A 24414-nucleotide genomic window follows, 5' to 3' on the forward strand; every position below is an offset into this window, starting at 1 on the left:
ATGGAATCCTTTACTAAAGGTTTCAATACAACCTATTTTGAAGCAGGAAATTAAAATCACTATAAGGCCCCTTCGGATGAGTGAGTTCCACGCACTGGACTCGCAGCAAGAGTATGTGGCAGCTCCCGTCCTGACCTCCCAGCACTGACGGGATCACATAGTATTATATTGATTTATGATGCTATGTAACTCTTAGAGGTCTGGAATGTATTGGATAACACTGACATAATACAGTCAGTGTTATCCAATAAATTCCATAACTGTTAGGGCTCATTCACACGACCGTGGTTTGGTTCCGCATCCGAGCCGCATTTTTTGCGGCTCGGGTGCAGACCCTTTTACTTCAATTGCTCTGTTCCGTGGCCCTGCAAAAATGATAAGTCATGTCCTATTCTTGTCCGTTTTGCGGACAAGAATAGGCATTTCTATAAAGGGCCTTCCGTTCTGCAATTTGTGGAAGGAACACGGGCGGCATTTTCTGTTGGAGAACAGATCTCACCGTAACAATCTTCGCTTGGTGGGAGTTCTGGAAAAGGCAGAAGGGGCTAATGCTACATTGTTCTTTGAAGAGGTTTAAATATAAAAGTTTGGACAAAACTCCCTGTCTCCGTTATTTGCAATAGAAAGGGCGCACAGGGTGCCATTCCGACCCCCCCCCTCCCCCACCACCGGAGGCATCACCAGTCGAATCTTGCTTAGGATCCTGCATTGCCAAGACCGAGACACTATTCTTCGTAATGCAAGAGACCATGTGCATTTAACTATCCATGGCAATAAGATATCTGCTTTCCCGGACTTCTCGGCGGAGGTCCAAAGACGACGGGTGCAGTTTCTGGATGTTAAAAGACGTCTAAGAATGAAAAATGTGCAATACTCTATGCTTTACCCCTCCAAGCTAAGTGTGGTCACTGGCGGGAAGATCCACTTCTTTGAATCGCCTGAAGATGCTACCCCGCTGGATGGATTTACATGAAAGCTCCCTCTGTGATCCTACCGGGACTGGCTGATCATGAGGACTAACTATGGCCCACTCTGGCGGGGGCCCCGGAGACCTCATTGGCAAAGCTATTGCGCAAACTTGATCTGCATGATTTGTGGAGACTCCAATATCCAGATGTACGCGAGTATTCCTCTTTTTCAACATCTTATAACTCTCCCTCCAGAATAGATTTGCCTATTGGGTCCTTGAAGGCTTCGCTCTATATTTCTTGCATAGAATACCTACCACGTAGTCTGTCAGACCACTCCCCCATTCGATTGGAAATGCAGCTGGTGAGGGGTGGGGAACGCAGTGGACCTGTTCTTTGGAAACTTAAAGGGAACCCGTCACCTCCAAAAACCATCCCAAGCCGCAAGCAGTACCTGACAGTAGCCAGCAGCATGTTCCCGACGATAATTTTCTTCCTGAAGGCAGATGCGGCTAAAGCTCAGAAAACGTTCTTTTATCCCCTGCCGGCGCGCTTCTCTAGACATGCTTGAAGTCGGAAACACGCTGCTGGCTACTGTCAGGTACTGCTGGCGGCTTGGGATGGTTTTTGGAGGTGACAGGTTCCATTTAATCCATTTAGGATCCAGCTATTGGATGAGGGAGACCCCCTTACAGAGCAGATTAGGGATTTTTTTCTCTCTAATGTAGGTTCAGCGGCCATGGGGATAGTATGGGATACTATAAAAGCCTATGTCTGAGGTTTATACATACCGTACAAATGTTTCTGACTCAAACGTTTCTTTCTGAGACAGAAATATTTTGAAGCAGGTGAAAGCGTGGGCAGTTTGTTGGCCAGGATGGTCCGCTCGCAGGAGGCCCATCCAGAATAAGGGCTATCAGAACTAAGAAGGAATCACTCTACAGACGACTCGTTTATCCTTAATGAGTTTTATAGATCCTATAAAGAGTTATATACTTCAAAACTTGTCATGGACACAAGTGATCTTAAGTCCTATATAGCCAATAAACCCATACCGGTGATTTCATTAGAGTCAGCCCGATATTTGCATGAGCCCAAAGAGATGGAGGAACTTAAGGCAGGCTTTGGGTCCTTTCCCAACGAGAAGGCCCTGGGTTTTGATGGTCTACCGGCTGAGTTCTTTAAACGTTATTAAGAAACCCTTCTCCCTCATCTATTAGACACATTTAAGGATGCTTTGCAATTGGGGAAATTGCCTGCATCTATGTGGTAGGCTGTAGTGGTGGTGCTGCCAAAACCTGAAAAGGATCCAACTTTACCTGACTCCTACAGGCCCATATACCTTTTGTCTACAGAAAATACTGTCAAAGGTATTAGCTAATCGCCTGAATAAAGTTATTACCTCCCTCATACATGATGATCAGTCGGGATTTATGCCGGACAAGAGTACCTCCATTATTCTCCGGAGACTCTTTCTCAATCTCCAGAGACCAATAGATACTGTGGGCTGCTGCGCTGTGATTTGCCTCGACGCTGCCAAAGCTTTTGACAGCGTTGAATGGGAATATCTATGGGAGGTCATGAGGGCTATGGGATTCGGGCCGGGATTTATGTCATGGGTTCAGCTTTCCCTACTGCTCACCAGTGGCCATAATTAGGGCAAACGGGAAATTATCTGCATAGTTTCCACTGCATAAGAGAACAAGACAGGGTTGTCCGTTATCCCCTCTATTGTTCCCTATAGCCAATGAGCCTCTGGCCTGTCTTCTGCGTACATCCCCTGATTGGAAAGGGTTTCCATTGGGTCCCTGGGAGGAAAGGGTCTCCCTATATACCGATGATATGCTCATATACACAGGAGACATAGCGTATTTATTAAATGCATCACCGAATTTGGAAAGCGATCCGGATTAACAATTAATTTGGATAAATCAGTAATTCTCCCTCTTGATCCCCTTCCACCGCAGATGGATTGGACGCAAATCCAGCTACAAATCGCCCACAGCTTTAAGTATCTGGGGATAATGATAACGCCAACAATTACAGATTATGTTAAGGTTAATATGGACCCCCTGATTCACAAATTTACAGACAAGGTAAATGCCTGGTGTAAAGTAGTTGGTCGTTGCAATCTAAATAAAATTATATTGATGCCTCAATTGCTATACACATAAAAGTCTATCCATAGTCCAGGGATCACATCTTGTGTGAAAAGCCTTTTTCTCTGGGAACCTTCCAGACTCTTTTCTCTACCAATCTTTTGCATGCCTTGGGGCACATTAGTAACTGTAATATAACTGAAAGTTTACTAATCAGGGCAGCCACCAATAAGTGATCATCTAGATCACATTTGGCTTGTTGTGTGCATCCTAATGATGAGCATTCTGGAGCAGAAGAGCCACATCACCATTAAAGGGAGTCTGTCACCACAATATGACCATATACAGCGCTTACATGGCTCTGTAGCACACCTATACATGAATGTAATGGCACCTTTGTTAATTCATATGCAAATTAGCACTCGCAAGTGCCCAGGGGCGGTGTTCAGTGTGTAGCCCAGGGTGCCCGGCGAAGCAGTGTGCAGGCGCGGGATCTCAGCCGGACCTAGGGATGACACAAGTGAATAGGAGGGCGGGCAAACGCAGAGGCTAGGAACGAGTAATGCTGAAAGAAGGCAGAGCAGCCTGGGCGCCTACACACTGAACGCCGCCCTGGGCACTTGCGAGTTCTCATTTGCATATGAATTAAACATCGGTTTTCCTGCTTCTGCAAGTCTAAAGAAAAGAACGAAGGTACCATTAGGTTTGGTACAGAGCCATGCAAGTGTTGTACATGGTCATAGAGTGGTGACAGACTCCCTTTAACAATAAAATTACTTTCATTTACAATCAATTTGAATACTGCACCAATCTTCATGTTGTCGCGGTTTTGGCCACATCTTACCCACAATGTGTAAACCCAGCATTGTAATCCTGCTCTCTCTCTGGAAATGCTAGGAACCTGTTCTGGATATGCATTGTATTTTGGTGCTTCTGGGGAGGTACAGTATTTTCTGTTGCAGCAGTGTGGAGTGCCAGCAGCTGAGCTGAAGCGGGGTACGGACAGCTACCTGCCCCACCATTACAGGCAACTGTCTCTGTGTCCTATGGACACAGAGACAGATGAGAGCAGGACGCACCTCAGCCGTTCCAGGACTGTGGGACAGCCACCAAAATCTGATAAGGTTGGGAGGTATAATAATGTGATGGAAAAAAGACTCAAGCCAGCAAAGGAGGCAATACGGACAATCACGGTACATTAACCACCTCAGCCCCCCTAGCTTAAACACCCTTAATGACCAGACCACTATTTACAATTCTGCACTACACTACTTTCACCATTTATTGCTCGGTCACACAACTTACCACTCAAATGAATTTTACCTCCTTTTCTTCTCACTAATAGAGCTTTCATCTGGTGGTATTTCAGTGCTGCTCACATTTTTACATTTTTTGTTATTAATCGAAATTTACCGAAATTTTTGCAAAAAAATTTCATTTTTCACTTTTTCAGTTGTAAAATTTTAAAAAAATACATTTATATATAAATTTTTCTCTAAATTTATTGTTCTACATGTCTTTGATAAAAAAAAATGCAATAAGTGTATATTTATTGGTTTGGGTAAAAGTTATAGCGTTTACAAACTATGGTACAAAAATGTGAATTTCCGCATTTTGAAGCAGCTCTGACTTTCTGAGCACCTGTCATGTTTCCTGAGGTTCTACAATGCCCAGACAGTAGAAAAACCCCACAAATGACCCCATTTCGGAAAGTAGACACCCTAAGGTATTCGCTGATGGGCACTATGTATCGGCCTTTTGATGAAAGTTCCGCAGTGGTATTATATCAGAGAATTTCGTCGAAAAACCGTCCAGCTTTAGTCTGTTGAATAGTCGATTGTAGGCGTTTGGGTCTTTCAGTATGAAGATGGGGGGTGTAGCACCAGACGCGTTTTGGGGTACAACGTATTGCCCCTTCCTCAGTGGTATACGACGACGAAAATCTCTGATATAATACCACTGCGGAACTTTCATCAAAAGGCCGATACATAGTGGCCTTGGCAGTGATGTCAAACTAAACTACAGAGACGTCTGCAAAAGCCTCCCGATTAAACAAGTGCTGTAAGAATATAGGCATACTCGGAGAGTGCAAATATCTCAAAGTCTGGACGAAACTTTCAGTCGATTAAAAGGTAACAAATCTTACTTGCAAGTAACATTGTAGCGGGACGCCGCTACCCACTCTGTTCCGGCGGGACGCCGCTGAAATCAAGTGTGGGATATAAGGTCTTGGTCTCAAAGCATCGATACCCAGGTATATACACTTTTTAGAGCTGCACATTATCATTGGATCGAATAATCTATTAACTGTGATAGAGGATTATCAAATATTCTGCATTCTACGTCATCAAATATCTATTTTTTTTTTTTTTTATAATTAGAACATCGATTATTCTGCATCCTATGTCATTGAATATCTAGTCGATTTTTATCAACTAGAATATTGTTACCATTATATTAAGGATAACTGGCATTGACTGCTTATTGAACATTGTTTACAAGTTGGTTGTTAAGACAGTATTTCACTGCATTATTTGCCAATTTGTTATTTTATCTATTCTTACATTAAATAAAACCACTTAATTGTTCCAACCACATGGTCACGGTTTCTTGAGTGCCCTGCTTTACAATATTTATTACGTATTTACAGGTGCACCGGTTTGGTGTTCATTTCTCCTAGTGCGACATCTCATTTATTTTATCTTGATATAAATTTAGCAGAACAATGAATGTGGAGATCTCTGGACCCATGTGAGGTACAGCGCTGGTTCTAGCTTTGTCAGAAATAGATTGTCATATACTATATAATCTCAGATTTTAATTTTTTGCATTAGTCATGGGATGGATAACCTCTTTAAATAAGTGCCTTGTAAAAATGTTGTCTACATAATAAAAGCCATTTGCTGAATTGAGACAACCCCTTTAAGCTACGTGAGATTTGTGCTCAATAATAGCCGGATTAAAGAAACAGAAAGGCTGCAAAACAGTCCAAGTGTAATACTAAAATACAGTATAAGGAGGACATTGTGCATACAGCTTTCAGTGCCCTAATTGTGCAGGCATTTTTCAGTGCTCTCAAGGACAACTATAAACCAAACTTACCCTTCTAGCTGCAAAGGCTCTTGAAACTCAAACAGGATGTAATCTCCTGCCACAGGAGAGAAGGACCAAAAATATTCTTCCCCCATGTAGGCCTTTTCCAGGTTGTACTGTTGGTACACTTTCAGGCTGGTGCCGAGTTTAGCAGGAGGATTCAGATGAGGCTTGTGTAACGCCTTCTTGCCAAAGTCTTTATCCTACCAACAAAAAAAAGTATATAATGCAAACTAACAATTCACTGCAACCATCTATGAGAACACCATCATTGTGAAAATAATTTCTTGTATTTGTAATCTGTAATTAGTACACTGCTCAAAAAAATAAAGGGAACACAAAAATAACACATCCTAGATCTGAATTAATTAAATATTCTTCTGAAATACTTTGTTCTTTACATAGTTGAATGTGCTGACAACAAAATCACAAAAATTAAAAAATGGAAATCAAATTTTTCAACCCATGGAGGTCTGGATTTCGAGTCACCCTTAAAATTAAAGTGGAAAAACACACTACAGGCTGATCCAACTTTGATGTAATGTCCTTAAAACAAGTCAAAATGAGGCTCAGTAGTGTGTGTGGCCTCCACGTGCCTGTATGATCTCCCTACAACGCCTGTGCATGCTCCTGATGAGGTGGCGGACGGTCTCCTGAGAGATCTCTTCCCAGACCTGGACTAAAGCATCTGCCAACTCCTGGACAGTCTGTGGTGCAACATGACGTTGGTGGATAGAGCGAGACATGATGTCCCAGATGTGCTCAATTGGATTCAGGTCTGGGGAACGGGCGGGCCAGTCCATAGCATCACTCCAGCCACATGAGGTCTAGCATTGTCTTGCATTAGGAGGAACCCAGGGCCAACCGCACCAGCATATGGTCTCACAAGGGGTCTGAGTATCTCATCTCGGTACCTAATGGCAGTCAGGCTACCTCTGGCGAGCACATGGAGGGCTGTGCGGCCCTCCAAAGAAATGCCACCCCACACCATTACTGACCCAATGCCAAACCGGTCATGCTGGAGGATGTTGCAGGCAGCAGAGCGTTCTCCACGGCGTCTCAAGACTCACATCTGTCACATGTGCTCAGTGTGAACCTGCTTTCATCTGTGAAGAGCACAGGGCGCCAGTGGCGAATTTGCCAATATTGGTGTTCTCTGGAAAATGCCAAACGTCCTGCACGGTGTTGGGCTGTAAGCACAACCCCACCTGTGGACGTCGGGCCCTCATATCACCCTCATGGAGTCTGTTTCTGACCGTTTGAGCAGACACATGCACATTTGTGGCCTGCTGGAGGTCATTTTGCAGGGCTCTGGCAGTGCTCCTCCTGTTCCTCCTTGCACAAAGGCGGAGGTAGCGGTCCTGCTGCTGGGTTGTTGCCCTCCTACGGCCTCCTCCACGTCTCCTGATGTACTGGCCTGTCTCCTGGTAGCGCCTCCATGCTCTGGGCACTACGCTGACAAACACAGCAAACCTTCTTGCCACAGCTCACATTGATGTGCCAGCCTGGATAAGCTGCACTACCTGAGCCACTTGTGTGGGTTGTAGACTCAGTCTCATGCTACCACTAGAGTGAAAGCACCGCCAGCATTCAAAAGTGACCAAAACATCAGCCAGGAAGCATAGGAACTGAGAAGTGATCTGTGGTCACCACCTGCAGAACCACTCCTTTATTGGGGGTGTCTTGCTAATTGCCTATAATTTCCACCTGTTGTCTATCCCATTTGCACAACAGCATGTGAAATTGATTGTCACTCAGTGTTGCTTCCTAAGTGGACAGTTTGATTTCACAGAAGTGTGATTGACTTGGAGTTACATTGTGTTGTTTAAGTGTTCCCTTTATTTTTTTGAGCAGTGTACAAACAGTATGTACTATGGAAATACAGATAAATTATATCCTAGAAGGGCATCTGTTAGCAGATTTCTAGCTATGACACTGGCGGCTGACCGGTTGCTGGCAGCTGATGGCATCTATGTTGGTCCCATGTTGTATTATATGCATATTAACCTCTAGGAGCAACGGGGGCGTTGCCATTGCAGGGAGAGCTGAGTCTGTTGCTCCTAGACGCTAATTTGCATATATTAAAACATCATTTTTCAATGCAATGCAGGCACATATGAACATAGGACAACACAGATTCTTCAGCTGCCAACCGCACATGTAACAGGTCAGCCAGTGTCACAGGTACAGATCTGCTGACAGATGCCCTTTAAAGCGTTTCACCACATTACCAACATTTTTCCAAAAATGCTGGAGCGATGCACAGACAATTTTCTGGAACAAACTGAACGTTCCTAAAATTGCCTGAATGTCAGCAGAGATGAGAACTGCATTTACAGAGAAACAATGATTTTGAGTGCCACATCAACGCGTTTGCTCATTTATCGTGTGATTGGTGGCAGTTGGTTGACACAGGACAATTACTTTTAGTAAGCGTTTGCACAAAAGCTCATTTTCAATAATCGGCCCATAAAAAGGAGCTTTTACTCATATAACGTAATAACAGAATCAGTGCACGATGTCCTCAAATGTGAAGTCCTGTCCTCTTCTCCAGTGCAGTCTCTTCATTGACTGCACAGCGCTCCTGTATGGAACATGTCTACTGATGGAGGGACGCGTGACAAGACCCATCCATGAGCCACCTCCATTTTACAGTGAAGAGACTGAAATAAGGGGGCATAACTTGCAAAAAGGAACTGATGCTATTATAACTTTATATCAGCAAGTCGCTTATAGAGCAGTTTTGAAAACAAATTGATAATGTGGCCAACCCCTTTACAAATTTGGCCATTAGAGTTAGTAATAACCTTAACCACTTCCCATCTGGGCCATTTGCCCCCTTCCTGACCAGGCCTAATTTAGAAAATCTGACATATCTCACTTTATGTTGTAATAACTTTGGAACACCTTTACTTATCCAAGTCATTCTGAGATTGTTTTCTCGTGACACATTGTACTTCATGATAGTTATAAATTTGACTCAATATATTTCACCTTTATTTATGAAAAAATCCCAAATTTACCAAAAAATTAGAAAAATTCGCAATTTTCTAAATTTCAAATTCTCTACTTTTAAAACAGAAAGTGATACTTCATAAAATATTTATTACTTAACATTCCCCATATGTCTACTTTATGTTGGCATCATTTTGGAAATGTCATTTTATTTTTTTAGGACGTTAGAAGGCTTAGAAGTTTAGAAGCAATTTTTCAAATTTTTAAGAAAATTGCCAAAACCCACTTTTTAAGGACCAATTCAGGTCTGAAGTCACTTTGTGGGGCCTACATAGTGAATACCCCCATAAATGACCCCATTGTAGTAACTACACCCCTCAAGTTACTTAAAACCGATTTTACAAACTTTGTTAACCCTTTAGGCGTTCCACAAGAATTAAAGGAAAATGGAGATCACATTTTTAAATGTAACTTTTTTGGCAGATTTTCAATTTTAATCCAATTTTTTCTTTAACACCTCAATGGTTAACAGCCAAAACAAAACTCAATATTTATTACCCAGATTCTGCGGTTTACAGAAACACCCCACATGTGGTCATAAACTGCTGTATGGTCACACGGCAGGGCGCAGAAAAAAAAGGAACTCCACATGGTTTTTAGATGCCATGTCCCATTTGAAGCCCTCCTGATGCACCCTTACAGTAGAAAATCCCAAGAAGTGACCCCATTTTGGAAACTAGGGGATAAGATGCCAGTTTTATTGGTACTACTTTTGGGTACATATGATTTTTTGATCATTCATTATAACACTTTATGGGGCAAGGTGACCAAAATATTGGTTGTTTTAGCACAGTTTTTATTTATTTATTTTTACAGCGTTCACCTGAGGGGTTCGGTCAAGTGACATTTTTATAGAGCAGATCGTTACGGATGTGGCGATACCTAATATGTATACTTTTTCTTATTTATTTAAGTTTTACACAATAATAGCATTTTTGAAACAAATTTTTTTTTTAATGTGTCCATGTTCTGAGAGCTATAGTTTTTATTTTTTGAGAGATTTTCTTATGTAGGGGCTCATTTTTTGCGGGATGAGGTGACTGTTTTATTGGTACCATTTTGTGGGACATACGCCTTTTTGATCACTTGGTGTTGCACTTTTTGTGATGTAAGGTGACAAAAATTGCTTGTTTTGACAGTTATATATATTTTTTTTATGGTGTTTATCGGACTGGGTAGATCATGTGATATTTATAGAGCCGACCGTCACGGATGCAGCAATACCAAATATGTCTATTTTATTTTATTTTTTCTATTTTTATTTTTTATTCCTTAGGCTACTTTCACACTGGCGTTTCTGGGTCCGCCTGTGAGATCCGTTTCAAGGCTCTTACAAGCGGCCCAGAACGGATCAGTTCAGCCCCAATGCATTCTGAATGGATAAGGATTCGTTCAGAATGCATCAGTTTGCCTCCGTTCAGCCTCCATTCCGCTCTGGAGGCAGACACCAAAACGCTGCTTGCTTTTTTTTTTTTTCATGGTAATGCAAATGGATCCGTTCTGAACGGATACAAGCGTTTGCATTATAGGTGCGGATCTGTACCTAAATGCAGGTGTGAAAGTAGCCTTACTTGGGGATTTTTTTTTTTACATGTGAAACCTTTTTTATTTTTATTTTATTTTAACACTTTATTTTTTTTATTTTACACTTTTCGTCCCCCATAAGGTCATACAAGACCTCTGGGGGACATTTACTTCACTTTTTATTTTATTTTTCACTGTTGATTTCTCCTGTAACTGGGGCTGACATAGTAGCCCCAATTACAGGAGAAATACACCCCCCCCCGCCCCCAAAGAGGCTGTACAGCGCAATACAGTGCTGTACAGCCTCAGTGCAGGGCTGATCGAGGTCTCTGAAAGACCTCACACAGCTCCTGCACTCTCCAGTCCCGGGCCCCCGGCGATCACATTACCGCCGGGCCGGAACAGGAAGCGGTGAGCACTGTGTATGCAGCGATCCAGAAGGCAGGGACACCTGGGCACTGTCCCTGCCTTCTCTCTGGGTTGTCCTGCTGTCACTGACAGAGGGCAACCCGATCAGCAGCTGCACGATTAGCGTGCAGCTGCAGTTTCTGAATGGACGTTCTGGAACGTCCATTCAGAAATAGAGAACCACCTCCCGGACGTTTATAGTCTATGGGCGGACGGGTGGTGGTTAACAAAATAGTTCAGCACTGGAGGACATCCAAAGGTTGGTCAAGCAGATAACAGTAGGCCTTGTGACATTACAACTGGTTACACAATGGAAGGGAAAGTCCTTTGCTATACACATTAATTTCTTCTGTGAAAAGGGAATAGTGAACTAAAAAGAAACTAAACATACCTTTAGATTCTGTATTTTTCCCGCCAAAGAGGAATGTGTCCCAACATGCTGGAATAGGGATGGACGATACCGAATGCGCAAGTTGGACTTTTGTCGGTCACAGTGTTTCTGGAAAGAAACATAGAAAAATAGAAGATTGCCTGCAGAAAAAGACCACCTTGTCTATCTAGTCTGCCCTTACATTAATACTTTTTTTTTATCTGAGGATAGACGTGTGTTTACCCCAGGCATGTTTAATATCACTTACTGTAGATTTCCCAACCACCTCTGCTGGAAGTTTGTTCCAAGCTTCAGCCACTCTTTCAGTAAAACAATATTTCCTGACATTGCTTCTGATCTTACCCCAGCTAATTTCAGATTGTGCCCCCTTGTTCTTGTGTTTAGCTTCTTATTGTGAACACTTAAACCTTCAACATCTTTAAAGGTTTCGATCATGTCCCCCCCTTTCCTCAAGACTAAACAGATTAAGTTCTATCCTGATATGTTTTATGCATTTTTGCAGCCTGTCTCTGTACCTGTTCCATTTTATCTATGTCTATTTGTAGTTGGGGTCTCCAGAACTGGACACAGTATTGCAGATGTGGTCTCACTAGCACTCTATACAGTGGGATCACAACCTCGTTCTTCCTACTGGTTATACCTCTAGCTATACCGCCAAGCATCCTACTTGCTTTCCCTGCTGCCTCTCCACACTGTGCACTCATTTTGAAGCTGTCTCATATCATGACGCCTAAATTCTTCTGTTCTGAAGTTCTTGCTAACCCTAAGCTGCCAATACGATATTCAAACTAAGGATTCCTTCTCCTCAAGTGCATTTTTTTCCATTCGGAAACATTGAGCTGCAGTTTCCATTGTTTATCTAGTAAAGCTACAAACCTCTCCGGGAATATCAACCCTATTACATACTTTTGTGTCATCAGCAAACAGAAAAATCTTACCTACCGAACCTTCTCCTATGTCACCTACAAAAATATAGGTAGCAGTGTTCAGGTTTGGCCACCAGGTTCAACCCAGGAGACAACTGTCTATAGAAACCAAGATGAGGAGAAATGGGGGAAGATACAAGCTACAGAGAATTTGACACAGACAGCAGTAAAAAAAGAGAGGTGAGGTACAACGAAAGACAGGATCACAATTAGCCTTCCTGAGTTGGCTCCTAGCACTTAGGAGCGGTCTGTAAACATTTTTTTCATTGACTTCAATAATACTATAGCATGCACTAGCGGAGGCTGCAGACAGTTGTGATGTTGTGTTTTAAACCTATATCTATGCAGGAGATTTGGAGCTGTGTATTACAAAAAAAACTGAGTTTCAACCATTATAGAGATATGTTCAGATTCACTAAGTCTGAACCTTGACTCCGTTTAAAAGAAGAAGAAAAAAATGTGGTGAAACTAGGTTTTCATCTAATTATTTCAAACATACTTGAAAAGTGGCTGAGGCTTAGTGGGAAAGGTGGTGGGGCCTAAAATGCACCAACCAAGAGATGGCGTAAAGTTAGACATGGCCACGTTTACCCTGCCATGATGTTAAAACATGGGTAATCAGTTTAAGTGATGCAATGCTACAGTAACATACAATTTTCACAAAAGCTATACCCTTAAAATTATTTTAAACTTAGGCTACTTTCACATTAGGGTTTTCAATTCCGCATAGGATCTTAATAGCGAGGGGAAAACACTTTTATTTTGTCTCCATTCATTGTCAATGGGGACAAAACTGAACAAAACAGAATGCACCAAAATGCATTCGGTTATGATTGGTTGCGTCCCCATCGCGGACAGAATAACACTGCAAGCAGTCTGACACACAATGTACGTCAATGGGGACGGATCAGTTTTCTCTGACACAATAGAAAACGGATCCGTCACCCATTGACTTTCAATGGTGTTCAAGACGGATCCGTCATGGCTATAGAAGACATAATACAACCGGGTCCGTTCATGACGGATGTATGCGGTTTTATTATTGTAACGGGAAGCGTTTTGCAGATCCATGACAGATCCGCAAAAAACGCTAATGTGAATGTAGCCTAAAGCACAAAATTCTTACTTTTTTTTGCCCAAAACTATCATATATATTGTGCTGCTTTTTACAGTGTACGTTTTATTTATACAAAAGTGGAATATGGGGGAAAACACTTACTGAATCTTTTTCCGGGTTGCACACTTTTACCCAGAGATAATGATCAAGGAGCCAGTCGATGGGTTTATCTTTGTAGAACATCAAGAAGAATTCTGCAATGTGTGGAAGATCTTTACACTTAAAGAGCTTTCCTAAAAAAAAAATTAAAAATACATACATCGATAAATATATTCGGGAAAACTGTAACGGGAACATTTTCCATGACTGGGACACAAATGACTTGCCTTCTGCACTGGAAAGTTTATCATTCACAATATATGGAGGATACAAATTCATCCAGTTACTTTTTATTGGGTTAATCCAACAACAATATTCTAAATTTTTCAACCCAGCACCTGGATCTGAATACTTTTGTAATTGCATGTAATTAAAAATTCAGTGCAACCACTGAGTTATCCAATAAAATGTTCCATCCTTCAACTGCCACCAGCTGTATTTACTATCTACTTGCATCCTCCATGTACAGTCGTGGCCAAAAGTTTTGAGAATTACATAAATATTGGAAATGGGAAAAGTTGCTGCTTAAGTTTTTATAATAGCAATTTGCATATACTCCAGAATGTTATGAAGAGTGATCAGATGAATTGCATAGTCCTTATTTGCCATGAAAATTAACTTAATCCCAAAAAAACCTTTCCACTGCATTTCATTGCTGTCATTAAAGGACCTGCTGAGATCATTTCAGTAATCGTCTTGTTAACTCAGGTAAGAATGTTGACGAGCACAAGGCTGGAGATCATTATGTCAGGCTGATTAGGTTAAAATGGCAGACTTGACATGTTAAAAGGAGGGTGATACTTGAAATCATTGTTCGTCCATTGTTAACCATGGTGACCTGCAAAGAAACGCGTGTAGCCATCATTGCGTTGCATAAAAATGGCTTCACAGGCAAGGATATTGTGGCTACTAAGATTGCACCTCAATCAACAATTTATAGGATCATCAAGAACTTCAAGGAAAGAGGTTCAATTCTTGTTAACCACCTCAGCCCCCCTAGCTTAAACACCCTTAATGACCAGACCACTTTTTACAATTCTGCACTACACTACTTTCACGGTTTATTGCTCGGTCATGCAACTTACCACTCAAATGAATTTTACCTCCTTTTCTTCTCACTAATAGAGATTTCATTTGGTGGTATTTCATTGCTGCTGACATTTTTACTTATTTTGTTAATAATCGAAATATACAGAAGTTTTTGCAAAAAATGAAATTTTTCAATTTCAGTTGTAAAATTTTTCAAAAAAAAAAATCATTTCTATATACATTTTTCTCAAAATGTATTGTTCTACATGTCTTTGATAAAAAAAAATGTTTGGGTAAAAAAAAAATGGTTTGGGTAAAAGTTATAGCGTTTACAAACTATGGTACAAAAATGTGAATTTCCGCTTTTTGAAGCAGCTCTGACTTTCTGAGCACCTGTCATGTTTCCTGAGGTTCTACAATGCCCAGACAGTAAAAACACCCCACAAATGACCCCATTTCGGAAAGTAGACACCCTAAGGTATTCGCTGATGGGCATAGTGAGTTCATAGAACTTTTTATTTTTTGTCACAAGTTAGCGGAAAATGATGATTTTTTTTTTTTCCTTACAAAGTCTCATATTCCACTAACTTGTGACAAAAAATAAAAACTTCCATGAACTCACTATGCCCATCACGAAATACCTTGGGGTGTCTTCTTTCCAAAATGGGGTCACTTGTGGGGTAGTTATACTGCCCTGGCATTTTAGGGGCCCTAATGCGTGAGAAGTAGTTTGAAATCAAAATGTGTAAAAAATGCCCTGCGAAATCCTAAAGGTGCTCTTTGGAATGTGGGCCCCTTTGCCCACCTAGGCTGCAAAAAAGTGTCACACATGTGGTATCGCCGTACTCAGGAGAAGTTGGGCAATGTGTTTTGGGGTGTCTTTTTACACATGCCCATGCTGGGTGAGATAAATATCTCTGTCAAATGACAACTTTGTATAAAAAAAATGGGAAAAGTTGTCTTTTAGAGAGATATTGCCGAGATATTTATCTCACCCAGCATGGGTATATGTAAAATGACACCCCAAAACACATTGCCCAACTTCTCCTGAGTACGGCGATACCACATGAGTGACACTTTCTTGCAGCCTAGATGCGCAAAGGGCCCCAAATTCCTTTTAGGAGGGCATTTTTAGACATTTGGATCCCAGACTTCTTCTCACGCTTTAGGGCCCCTAAAATGCCAGGGCAGTATAAATACCCCACATGTGACCCCATTTTGGAAAGAAGACACCCCAAGGTATTCAATGAGGGGCATGGCGAGTTCATAGATTTATTTATTTTTTTCTCACAAAGTCTCCCTTTCCGCTAACTTGGGACAAAAAGTTCAATCTTTCATGGACTCAATATGCCCCTCAGCGAATACCTTGGGGTGTCTTCTTTCCTAAATGGGGTCACATGTGGGGTATTTATACTGCCCTGGCATTTTAGGGGCCTTAAAGCGTGAGAAGTCTGGAATATAAATGTCTAAAAAATTTTACGCATTTGGATTCCGTGAGTGATATGGTGAGTTCATGTGAGATTTTATTTTTTGTCAGAAGTTAGTGGAATATGAGACTTTGTAAGAAAAAAAAAAAGAAAAAATATCTATTTCCGCTAACTTGTGCTAAAAAAATGTCTGAATGGAGCCTTACAGGGGGGTGATCAATGACGGGGGGATGATCAGGGAGTCTATATGGGGTGATCACCACCCCGTCATTGATCACCCCCCTGTAAGGCTCCATTCAGTTGTCCGTATGTGTTTTACGGATCCGCAAAACACATACGGACATCTGAATGGAGCCTTACAGGGGGGTGATCAATGACGGGGGGTGATCACCCCATATAGACTCCCTGATCACCCCCCCGTCATTGATCACTGCGTCATTGCGGATCCGATCCATGGATCACTGCGTCATTGCGGATCCGATCCATGGATCCGTAAAACACATACGGACGTCTGAATGGAGCCTTACAGGGGGGTGATCAATGACGGGGGGGTGATCACCCCATATAGACTCCCTGATCACCCCCCTGTAAGGCTCCATTCAGACGTCCGTATGTGTTTTGCAGATCCGATCCATGGATCCGTAAAACACATACGGACATCTGAATGGAGCCTTACAGGGGGGTGATCAATGACAGGGGGGTGATCAGGGAGTCTATATGGGGTGATCACCCCCCCCCCCGTCATTGATCTCTCCTCTGTAAGGCTCCGTTCAGACGTCCATATGTGTTTTGCGGATCCGATCCATGGATCCGTAAAACACATACGGACGTCTGAATGGAGCCTTACAGGTGGGTGATCAATGACAGGGGGATGATCAGGGAGTCTATATGGGGTGATCAGGGGTTAATAAGTGACCGGGGGGGGGGGTGTAGTGTAGTGTGGTGCTACTTATTACAGAGCTGCCTGTGTCCTCTGATGGTCGATCCAAGCAAAACGGACCACCAGAGGACCAGGTATATTAGACGCTGTTATCAAAACAGCGTCTAATATACCTGTTAGGGGTTAAAAAAAAAATCGCATCTACAGCCTGCCAGCGAACGATCGCCGCTGGCAGGCTGTAGAGTCACTCGCTTACCTGCAGTTCCTGTGAACGCGCGCGCCTGTGTGCGCGCGTTCACAGGAAATCTTGCGTCTCACGAGATGACGCGTAGATGCGTGACTCTGCCTGAGTGAACCGCCTCCGGAACGCGATCCTGCGTTAGGCGTCCAAGAAAGTCCAGCAAGCGCCAGGATCGTCTCCTAAAGAGGATTCAGCTGCTGGATCGGAGTGCCACCAGTGCAGAGCTTGCTCAGGAATGGCAGCAGGCAGGTGTGAGCGCAGCTGCATGTACAGTGAGGCGAAGACTTTTGGAAGATGGCCTGGTGTCAAGAAGGGCAGCAAAGAAGCCACTTCTCTCCAAAAAAAACACCAGGGACAGATTGATCTTCTGCAGAAAGTATGGTGAATGGACTGCTGAGGACTGGGGCAAAGTCATATTCTCCGATGAAGCCTCTTTCCGATTGTTTGGGGCATCTGGAAAAAGGCTTGTCCGGAGAAGAAAAGGTGAGCGCTACCATCAGTCCTGTGTCATGCCAACAGTAAAGCATCCTGAGACCATTCATGTGTGGGGTTGCTTCTCATCCAAGGGAGTGGGCTCACTCACAATTTTGCCCAAAAACACAGCCATGAATAAAGAATGGTACCAAAACACCCTCCAACAGCAACTTCTTCCAACAATCGTTTGGTGAAGAACAATGCATTTTCCAGCACGATGGAGCACCGTGCCATAAGGCAAAAGTGATAACTAAGTGGCTCGGGGACCAAAACGTTGACATTTTGGGTCCATGGCCTGGAAACTCCCCAGATCTTAATCCCATTGAGAACTTGTGGTCAATCCTCAAGAGGCGGGTGGACAAACAAAAACCCACTAATTCTGACAAACTCCAAGAAGTGATTATGAAAGAATGGGTTGCTATCAGTCAGGAATTGGCCCAGAAGTTGATTGAGAGCATGCCCAGTCGAATTGCAGAGGTCCTGAAAAAGAAGGGCCAACACTGCAAATACTGACTCTTTGCATAAATGTCATGTAATTGTCGATAAAAGCCTTTGAAACGCATGAAGTGCGTGTAATTATATTTCACTACAACACTGAAACAAAGATCTAAAAGCAGTTTAGCAGCAAACTTTGTGAAAACTAGTATTTGTGTCAGTCTCAAAACTTTTGGCCACGACTGTACAAACAATTCTGGTGCATAAATACTTATACACCTATGTTGAGCTTTTCCTTTATTATTCCTGTTAGACGTTATGACTGAATTGCTAGCAGTTTGCAATAAAGTTCTACCAGCAGCCACCAGCAGAACGGATTGGTTAATGTCAGACTGTGCAGGGACACCGCCCCAACTCCCATATGGATATTCAATGCAAACTGCTAGCAAGTCATTCACAACTTCTAGAATAATAAAGGAAAAGCACAGCACAGAGTCACAAGAACAGTAGTTCCTAAAACAGACTTGTCAGGTGAGGAGACAGGTCCTGTGTGTAAATATCTGTTACCTTTATCTCTTTCACCACCCTCATTGGAGTCAGATAGAGACAAAATGTAGCCATTCGCATTACACAGAATATAAACCTTTGCACTGTCCACCTTGTTTCATCATTTGTGTGTGTCTGTATGAGAACACATCTGTTTGGTTTCTTCAACTCAAAGTCCTTCTTTTGGACTTCTCATCACAGAAATAACTAGAAGCTTAAGAAAGTGACCTTTATGACAGAGGGGGGAAAAGATAATCATTTCAGGTGAAATCACTCCTACAAGCAGATTCCCAGACTTATCTCCTAGGTCATTACAAGACTGTGTAAAGTCAGCCTATTTACTTACCGTAAAAAAAAAAAAAAAAAAGCTGAATTTGTGAACTGTTGTATGCTGGCAGTATTACATAATCTGCGCTATGATGCCTCTTGTTCTGCATTCAGTGTACGTATCACTGCAAATGCAAAAATCACAGACAGACCTGACCTAGACATACATGAAATTCCTAGAAAAGAAAAGTATACTACACAGTTTTAGCTCTCAGCCTTGCTATTGCTGTCTAACCAGATGCAGGTAGAAGTAGATTTACTTCAGTGCTAACAGATACTGTGTAGCTCACTTAAGTTTTTACATCGCCTTCTGGACCATTATGTACAGACTCAGACTAGCCCACAAGGGGACAGGTGAATTCCCCGGAGGGCCCCTGAGCAAGGTGGGACCCAACACCCATCCCCTACACAAATGGCACATGATAGAGTAGCATGACGGCATTACATATACTGTAGATAGGCAGGACACAGCATCTCAACCAGCCTATGTTCATAGAAAAAAACTGGGTAGATTATTTAGAAAACTTCCCAGTTTATTATTGTAGATGCATCAGATGGTGGAGATGACGTCTAGGTATAGAAGCAGGCCATGCGGCATCCTCTCAAGGACCTGCCCTCTCAAAGTCGCTGCTGGGATCCCATAATCAAGCATATTGCTGTGTGAGCAGGTAATATTTGCATGTATCTGTGCGGTGGGCCCTGGGCACCCCAGTCCGATACTGATTATGTACATACACTGACGTGTTCATATCATGTACAAACTGTAACACATATATAAAGGACTGATATTATTCTAACCGGTGTAATAAAACAGAGAAACAAGGGTAATACCAGATTTGAAAATAGCTCAGTCGGTACAAGAGCGTTGCCAAATCTTGCTGCCAAACAAATACACTACCCAAAAAGTGTACAAAGCTTGAGTAAATAATCCTTAATATTGCACAATATGACAAACTAAGGTTGGCACTGTGATCATGAAGGTGACAAAGGAGTTATATAAATAATGAATGGCTGCAGGTACAAGCTGCCTAATGTAAAGAACTCTATGGGTAAGTCTGAGCACAAGTTTAACCCCATTTTTTTCTTTAAAGAGCAATTCAAGCTAGTAAATTATATCGTACTGTACATCGAAGTACAGCTCTGATCTGCCAATTGCATCCCTGTGACCTTTCTGCATCTTTACCCAAAACTCCTCTACTTTCCTCCTTTACCCGGCTCCACAGCATCACTTTGATATGGCCATACTGCTTGACAACCCAGTAAGATTGGTAAAGCTATTACCGGTATATAAAAACTGTATAGAGTTGTGACCTAATGGCTGCTTAGTTTTTCTCTTACATTTTTACTTTATCAGATCAGAGGGGTTGTCTGGCTGGTAAAATAAAAAATAAAAAAATCACTGGCCGCAATGGAGACCCGCTTCAGGCCAGCAGGGACCCAGGAAGCGTTGGGATAGAAGTGGCAGTGGGTTGTTGAAGTTAGAATCACTCTTTTTAGTTTTAATTCTGACCCTTTAAACAAGATAAATAAAAGTTTTCGCCTGGTAGTGAAATAAATTAGTACCATGTTCAAGTTTTGGAAGGTTAAAAGTATCTGAGCTCACTGCAACTACCAAAAAGATAGGATAGAATCCTCATAAGGTTTCACACTCTGCAACTTCCCCTTTAACCACTAATTTTATCCAATCAAACATAATATTTATATTTCGCCTGTTTAGGATTAATTTATGTAACCTGGGCTGCAGCAGGTGTCACATAGTCCACTCATTGACAAGACTGGCCCACTGAGGCCATCCAGGCAGACCATAGATACACAGTATACTGGTACCTCATGTCTGTGCTGCATCATGTACTGTAACTATTTGTGATAAAGGAAACCACTAAGCCATGCATCTAATAGATTAGAATCAGACCGTTAATATCCTGCTTTTCCTCGATCAATACATAAATTGGTTCATTGGACTAGATAATGTAATCTGGCACATCTGCTAGAGTCGTTCTCAGAAGCACTTAAATGAAATACAAGGTCACGCGATATTTATCCAGCTTGTTTTCAGCTATGAGATAAGTCTGTTCTACGAATTGCATTTATTGCAAGCAATAAAGACTCTCCTAAGGTACACCTGTATTTTATGTAGTAAAGCCTTCCCTCATGTGACAAGAACCTCTTCCATCCCTAGATCCTAATAGTACGTTGCAAGCAAGCAGCTAGTTAGCATAAGCAAATGTACTGTTACAGAGCAATAATGGTGTGGGCTCAGGGTACTGTGCCCAGACAATCACTTGCAGGTGCCAACTGTATTATACAGTTGACACCCCACTCTCATTGCCATGATCAGAGATAACTCTGATCCCTAGAGTTTAACCCACAGTCAATGCTGATAATAGCAGCTCCCTCTCTCAACCCATCCCTTCCTTTTGACAAAGCAATCACAAAGTTTCATTGACACTGAAGCCTAGAAGGCCCTGCCTGAGGTAGAGCCTAAAGGGCTGCCTGTCAGTTTCTAATTGACGGACATAATAGACTGTAATACATAAGTATTACAGTGTATTATATGAGCAATCAGAGGATTGAATGTTCAAGTCCCATACAAGACCTCTAAAAATATAAATAACTGGTATTGCTGCACCTGTAATAACCCATACAATAAACATACAATGTAGACACCTTAAAAGAAATAAAAAACAATTGCAAAATTTCACATCCCAAAAGAAAGCAATAACAAGTGATCAAAAAGACTTCTAATCCCCAAAATGTTAAGAAAACATGCTGGACCAGAAGGACTGCGAACAGGACCTTGACACTGGAATGGAGCATTTAAAGGGCTTCTGTCAGCCCACTAAAGTCATTTTTTTTTTTTTTGGGCTAGTTAAATTCCTTATACTGCGATATATGAATATATAATGCGCTTACTCACTTTCCTTCAGCAGTTTCTTAAAAAATCTGACTTTTATAATATGTAAATGAGCTCTCTACCAGCAAGTAGGGCGGCTACTTGCTGGTAGCAGCCGCATCCTCCTTTCATAATGACGCCCCCTCCTCATGTTGATTGACAGGGCCAGCGAACTTGCTCGTCCTCTGGCTGGCCCTGTCTGCGTTCAAAATCTGGCGCCTGCGCCGTACCTGTCTTCAGTCAACGCAGGCGCACTGAGAGGAGGATGCTCGCTCGGCCGCTCCTTCCTCAGTGCGCCTGCATCGGGTGTAGCTGTGACGTCATCGGTGCAGGCGCATTGAGGATGGAGCGGCCGAGCGAGCGTCCTCCTCTCAGTGCGCCTGTGCTGACTGAAGACAGGTACGGCGCAGGCGCCAGATTTTGAATGCAGAAAGGGCCAGCCAGAGGACGAGCGAGTTTGCTGGCACTGTCAATCAACATGAGGAGGGGGCGTCATTATGAAAGGAGGATGCGGCTGCTACCAGCAAGTAGCCGCCCTACTTGCTGGTAGAGAGCTCATTTATATATTATAAAAGTCCGTTTTTTGAAGAAACTGCTGAAGGAAAAAGTGAGTAAGAGCATTATATATTCATATATCGCAGTATAAGGAATTTAACTAGCCCAAAAAAAAATATATGACTTTAGTGGGGTGACAGAAGCCCTTTAAGAAAAGGCGAGTGTGCCTTTTCTTTAGGTTCAAAACTGTCGTGGCCACATTTAAAATAGACCTTGAAAGGGTTTTCCACGATTATGTCCATGTATTTACTTACCTCATGTACATCTTCCCCATGATTTATTTTTTTCATTTTGGACACTTTTAGTTTTTATCATGTAAACAAATCACTTTTGTTTGTTTACATCCTGTATATAGCACTTCGTGTTGCTAAACCCATGATGCACATCTCCTTTTTCTGCCACAGCTCCAGCACCGCCCCTTACAATGCCCAGAATAGCTCCCTCCCCGGGGCGTGACTAGAAAAGGCTGGGCCCCATAGCAAATTTTTGAACACCTCCTCCTCAAAAAACTTCCTCGCAACCCCACCTCCAGCAGTTAGACAAGACTGCACACGCTCGCCATACAACCCCCCACCCACTCAGTCATGTAAAAAAACATTACAATAAAAAGCTGGACATGAGGAGGAGTCAGGAGTTTAAAGGGGTAATGCACCTCTGGGGGAGGGATGGCAACCCTACCTCCTCCCTATTTGGCAGATATTTGAAGGGAAGCATACTTACCTGCTTCCCCGGCGCTGGCTACCGGCTACTTCTCTACTACAAAACTGTTTAACATCCCTGTCCCTACACTATATTAAAAATAAACTGAAATGACAGTTACACTTGAAATACAACATACTTGATCTGCCACACACTCACCGATAAATCCAAGCTGTGAGAACTCAAGTATAAGCCAATCATCAGAGGTTTGTTGGGTAGCAAATTCCTTGATGGATTGGAAATAATCTGGCTTGGCAACAATGTCATCTTCCAACTGTTAAAAGTGAGAAAATCTGTCAGACCAATTTCCTCTGAAGTATAAGAAACAAAGCAGTAATGTGCACAGTTTTATTTTTTGGAATTATAAAACATGGAGATCATTATTACAACCTAATACGTGGTTACTGGCCGCCAGACTTTGCTTCATGAACTTGTAATAAAATGCTACACTGTTTAACCCCCATAAAAAAAAAAAAAACAGAGAGAAAATGGGTTGTGAGAACATCATCAAATGATACAAACTACAGCTAATCCTAGTATTAAATATGGCGTATGTTACATCAGAAATCTAGCTCCTTGCTGGGATAGATTTTAATATCTAGTGTAGGGGCCTCCTAAAATGTGATAAAATTATTAATTTTGTAGCATCTCATGCCAATTTTGTTTCCTATTAAGACTGGTGTGAGAAATGCCACTGCACCAGTCTTAATTCCCCCCTAAACTATCAACCGACATGTACACTGCTACTGTTTTATCACTAAACATACACAGCCTGTCCAAAAAAAAAGTCGCCACCTGGATTTAACTAAGCAAATAGTTATGAGCCTCCTATTGGATAATTACTGCATGGGCGATTATCTTTCAGCTGGTGATAAGTTATTTAACCCCAACTGGTGCAATGAGCTGCTTCTCATTTCTTAAACAAATATGTCGAAAGACACATCTCGTGGTCGTGGAAAAGAGGTTAGTCTGTTTGAGAAGGGTTAAATCATTGGCATGCATCAAGCAGAGAAAACATCTAAGGAGATTGCAGAAACTACTAAAATTGGGTTAAGAACTGTCCAACGCATTATTAAAAACTGGAAGGATAGTGGGAACCAATCGTATTCGAGGAAGAAATGTGGCGGGAAAAAAATCCTGAATGATCGTGATTGGCGATCAATTTAACGTTTGGTGAAATCAAATCAAAGAAAAACAACAGTAGAGCTCAGGGCTATGTTTAATAGTGAAAGTAAGAGCATTTTCACACGCACAATGCGAAGGGAACTTAAGGGATTGGGACTGAACAGCTGTGTAGCCGTAAGAAAACCACTAATCAGTGAGGCAAA

The 24414-nt window shown here is 42.2% G+C and overlaps 1 protein-coding gene across 1 annotated transcript in view; it reads right to left on the reverse strand.

Moving 5' to 3' along the window:
* The window catches only part of MGAT4D (MGAT4 family member D), a 229055-nt gene that overhangs the window by 30445 nt on the left and 174196 nt on the right, over positions 1-24414 (reverse strand). The window contains exons 8-11 of the mRNA XM_040418478.1: positions 23246-23360; positions 13584-13714; positions 11439-11546; positions 6110-6303 (exon numbers count right to left, since the gene is read on the reverse strand). Coding sequence (XP_040274412.1) covers positions 6110-6303; positions 11439-11546; positions 13584-13714; positions 23246-23360 — 548 coding nt within the window. The remainder of the gene's footprint in view (positions 1-6109; positions 6304-11438; positions 11547-13583; positions 13715-23245; positions 23361-24414) is intronic.

This window comes from Bufo bufo, chromosome 2 (assembly GCF_905171765.1).
Source record: "Bufo bufo chromosome 2, aBufBuf1.1, whole genome shotgun sequence".
Taxonomy (NCBI): domain Eukaryota; kingdom Metazoa; phylum Chordata; class Amphibia; order Anura; family Bufonidae; genus Bufo; species Bufo bufo.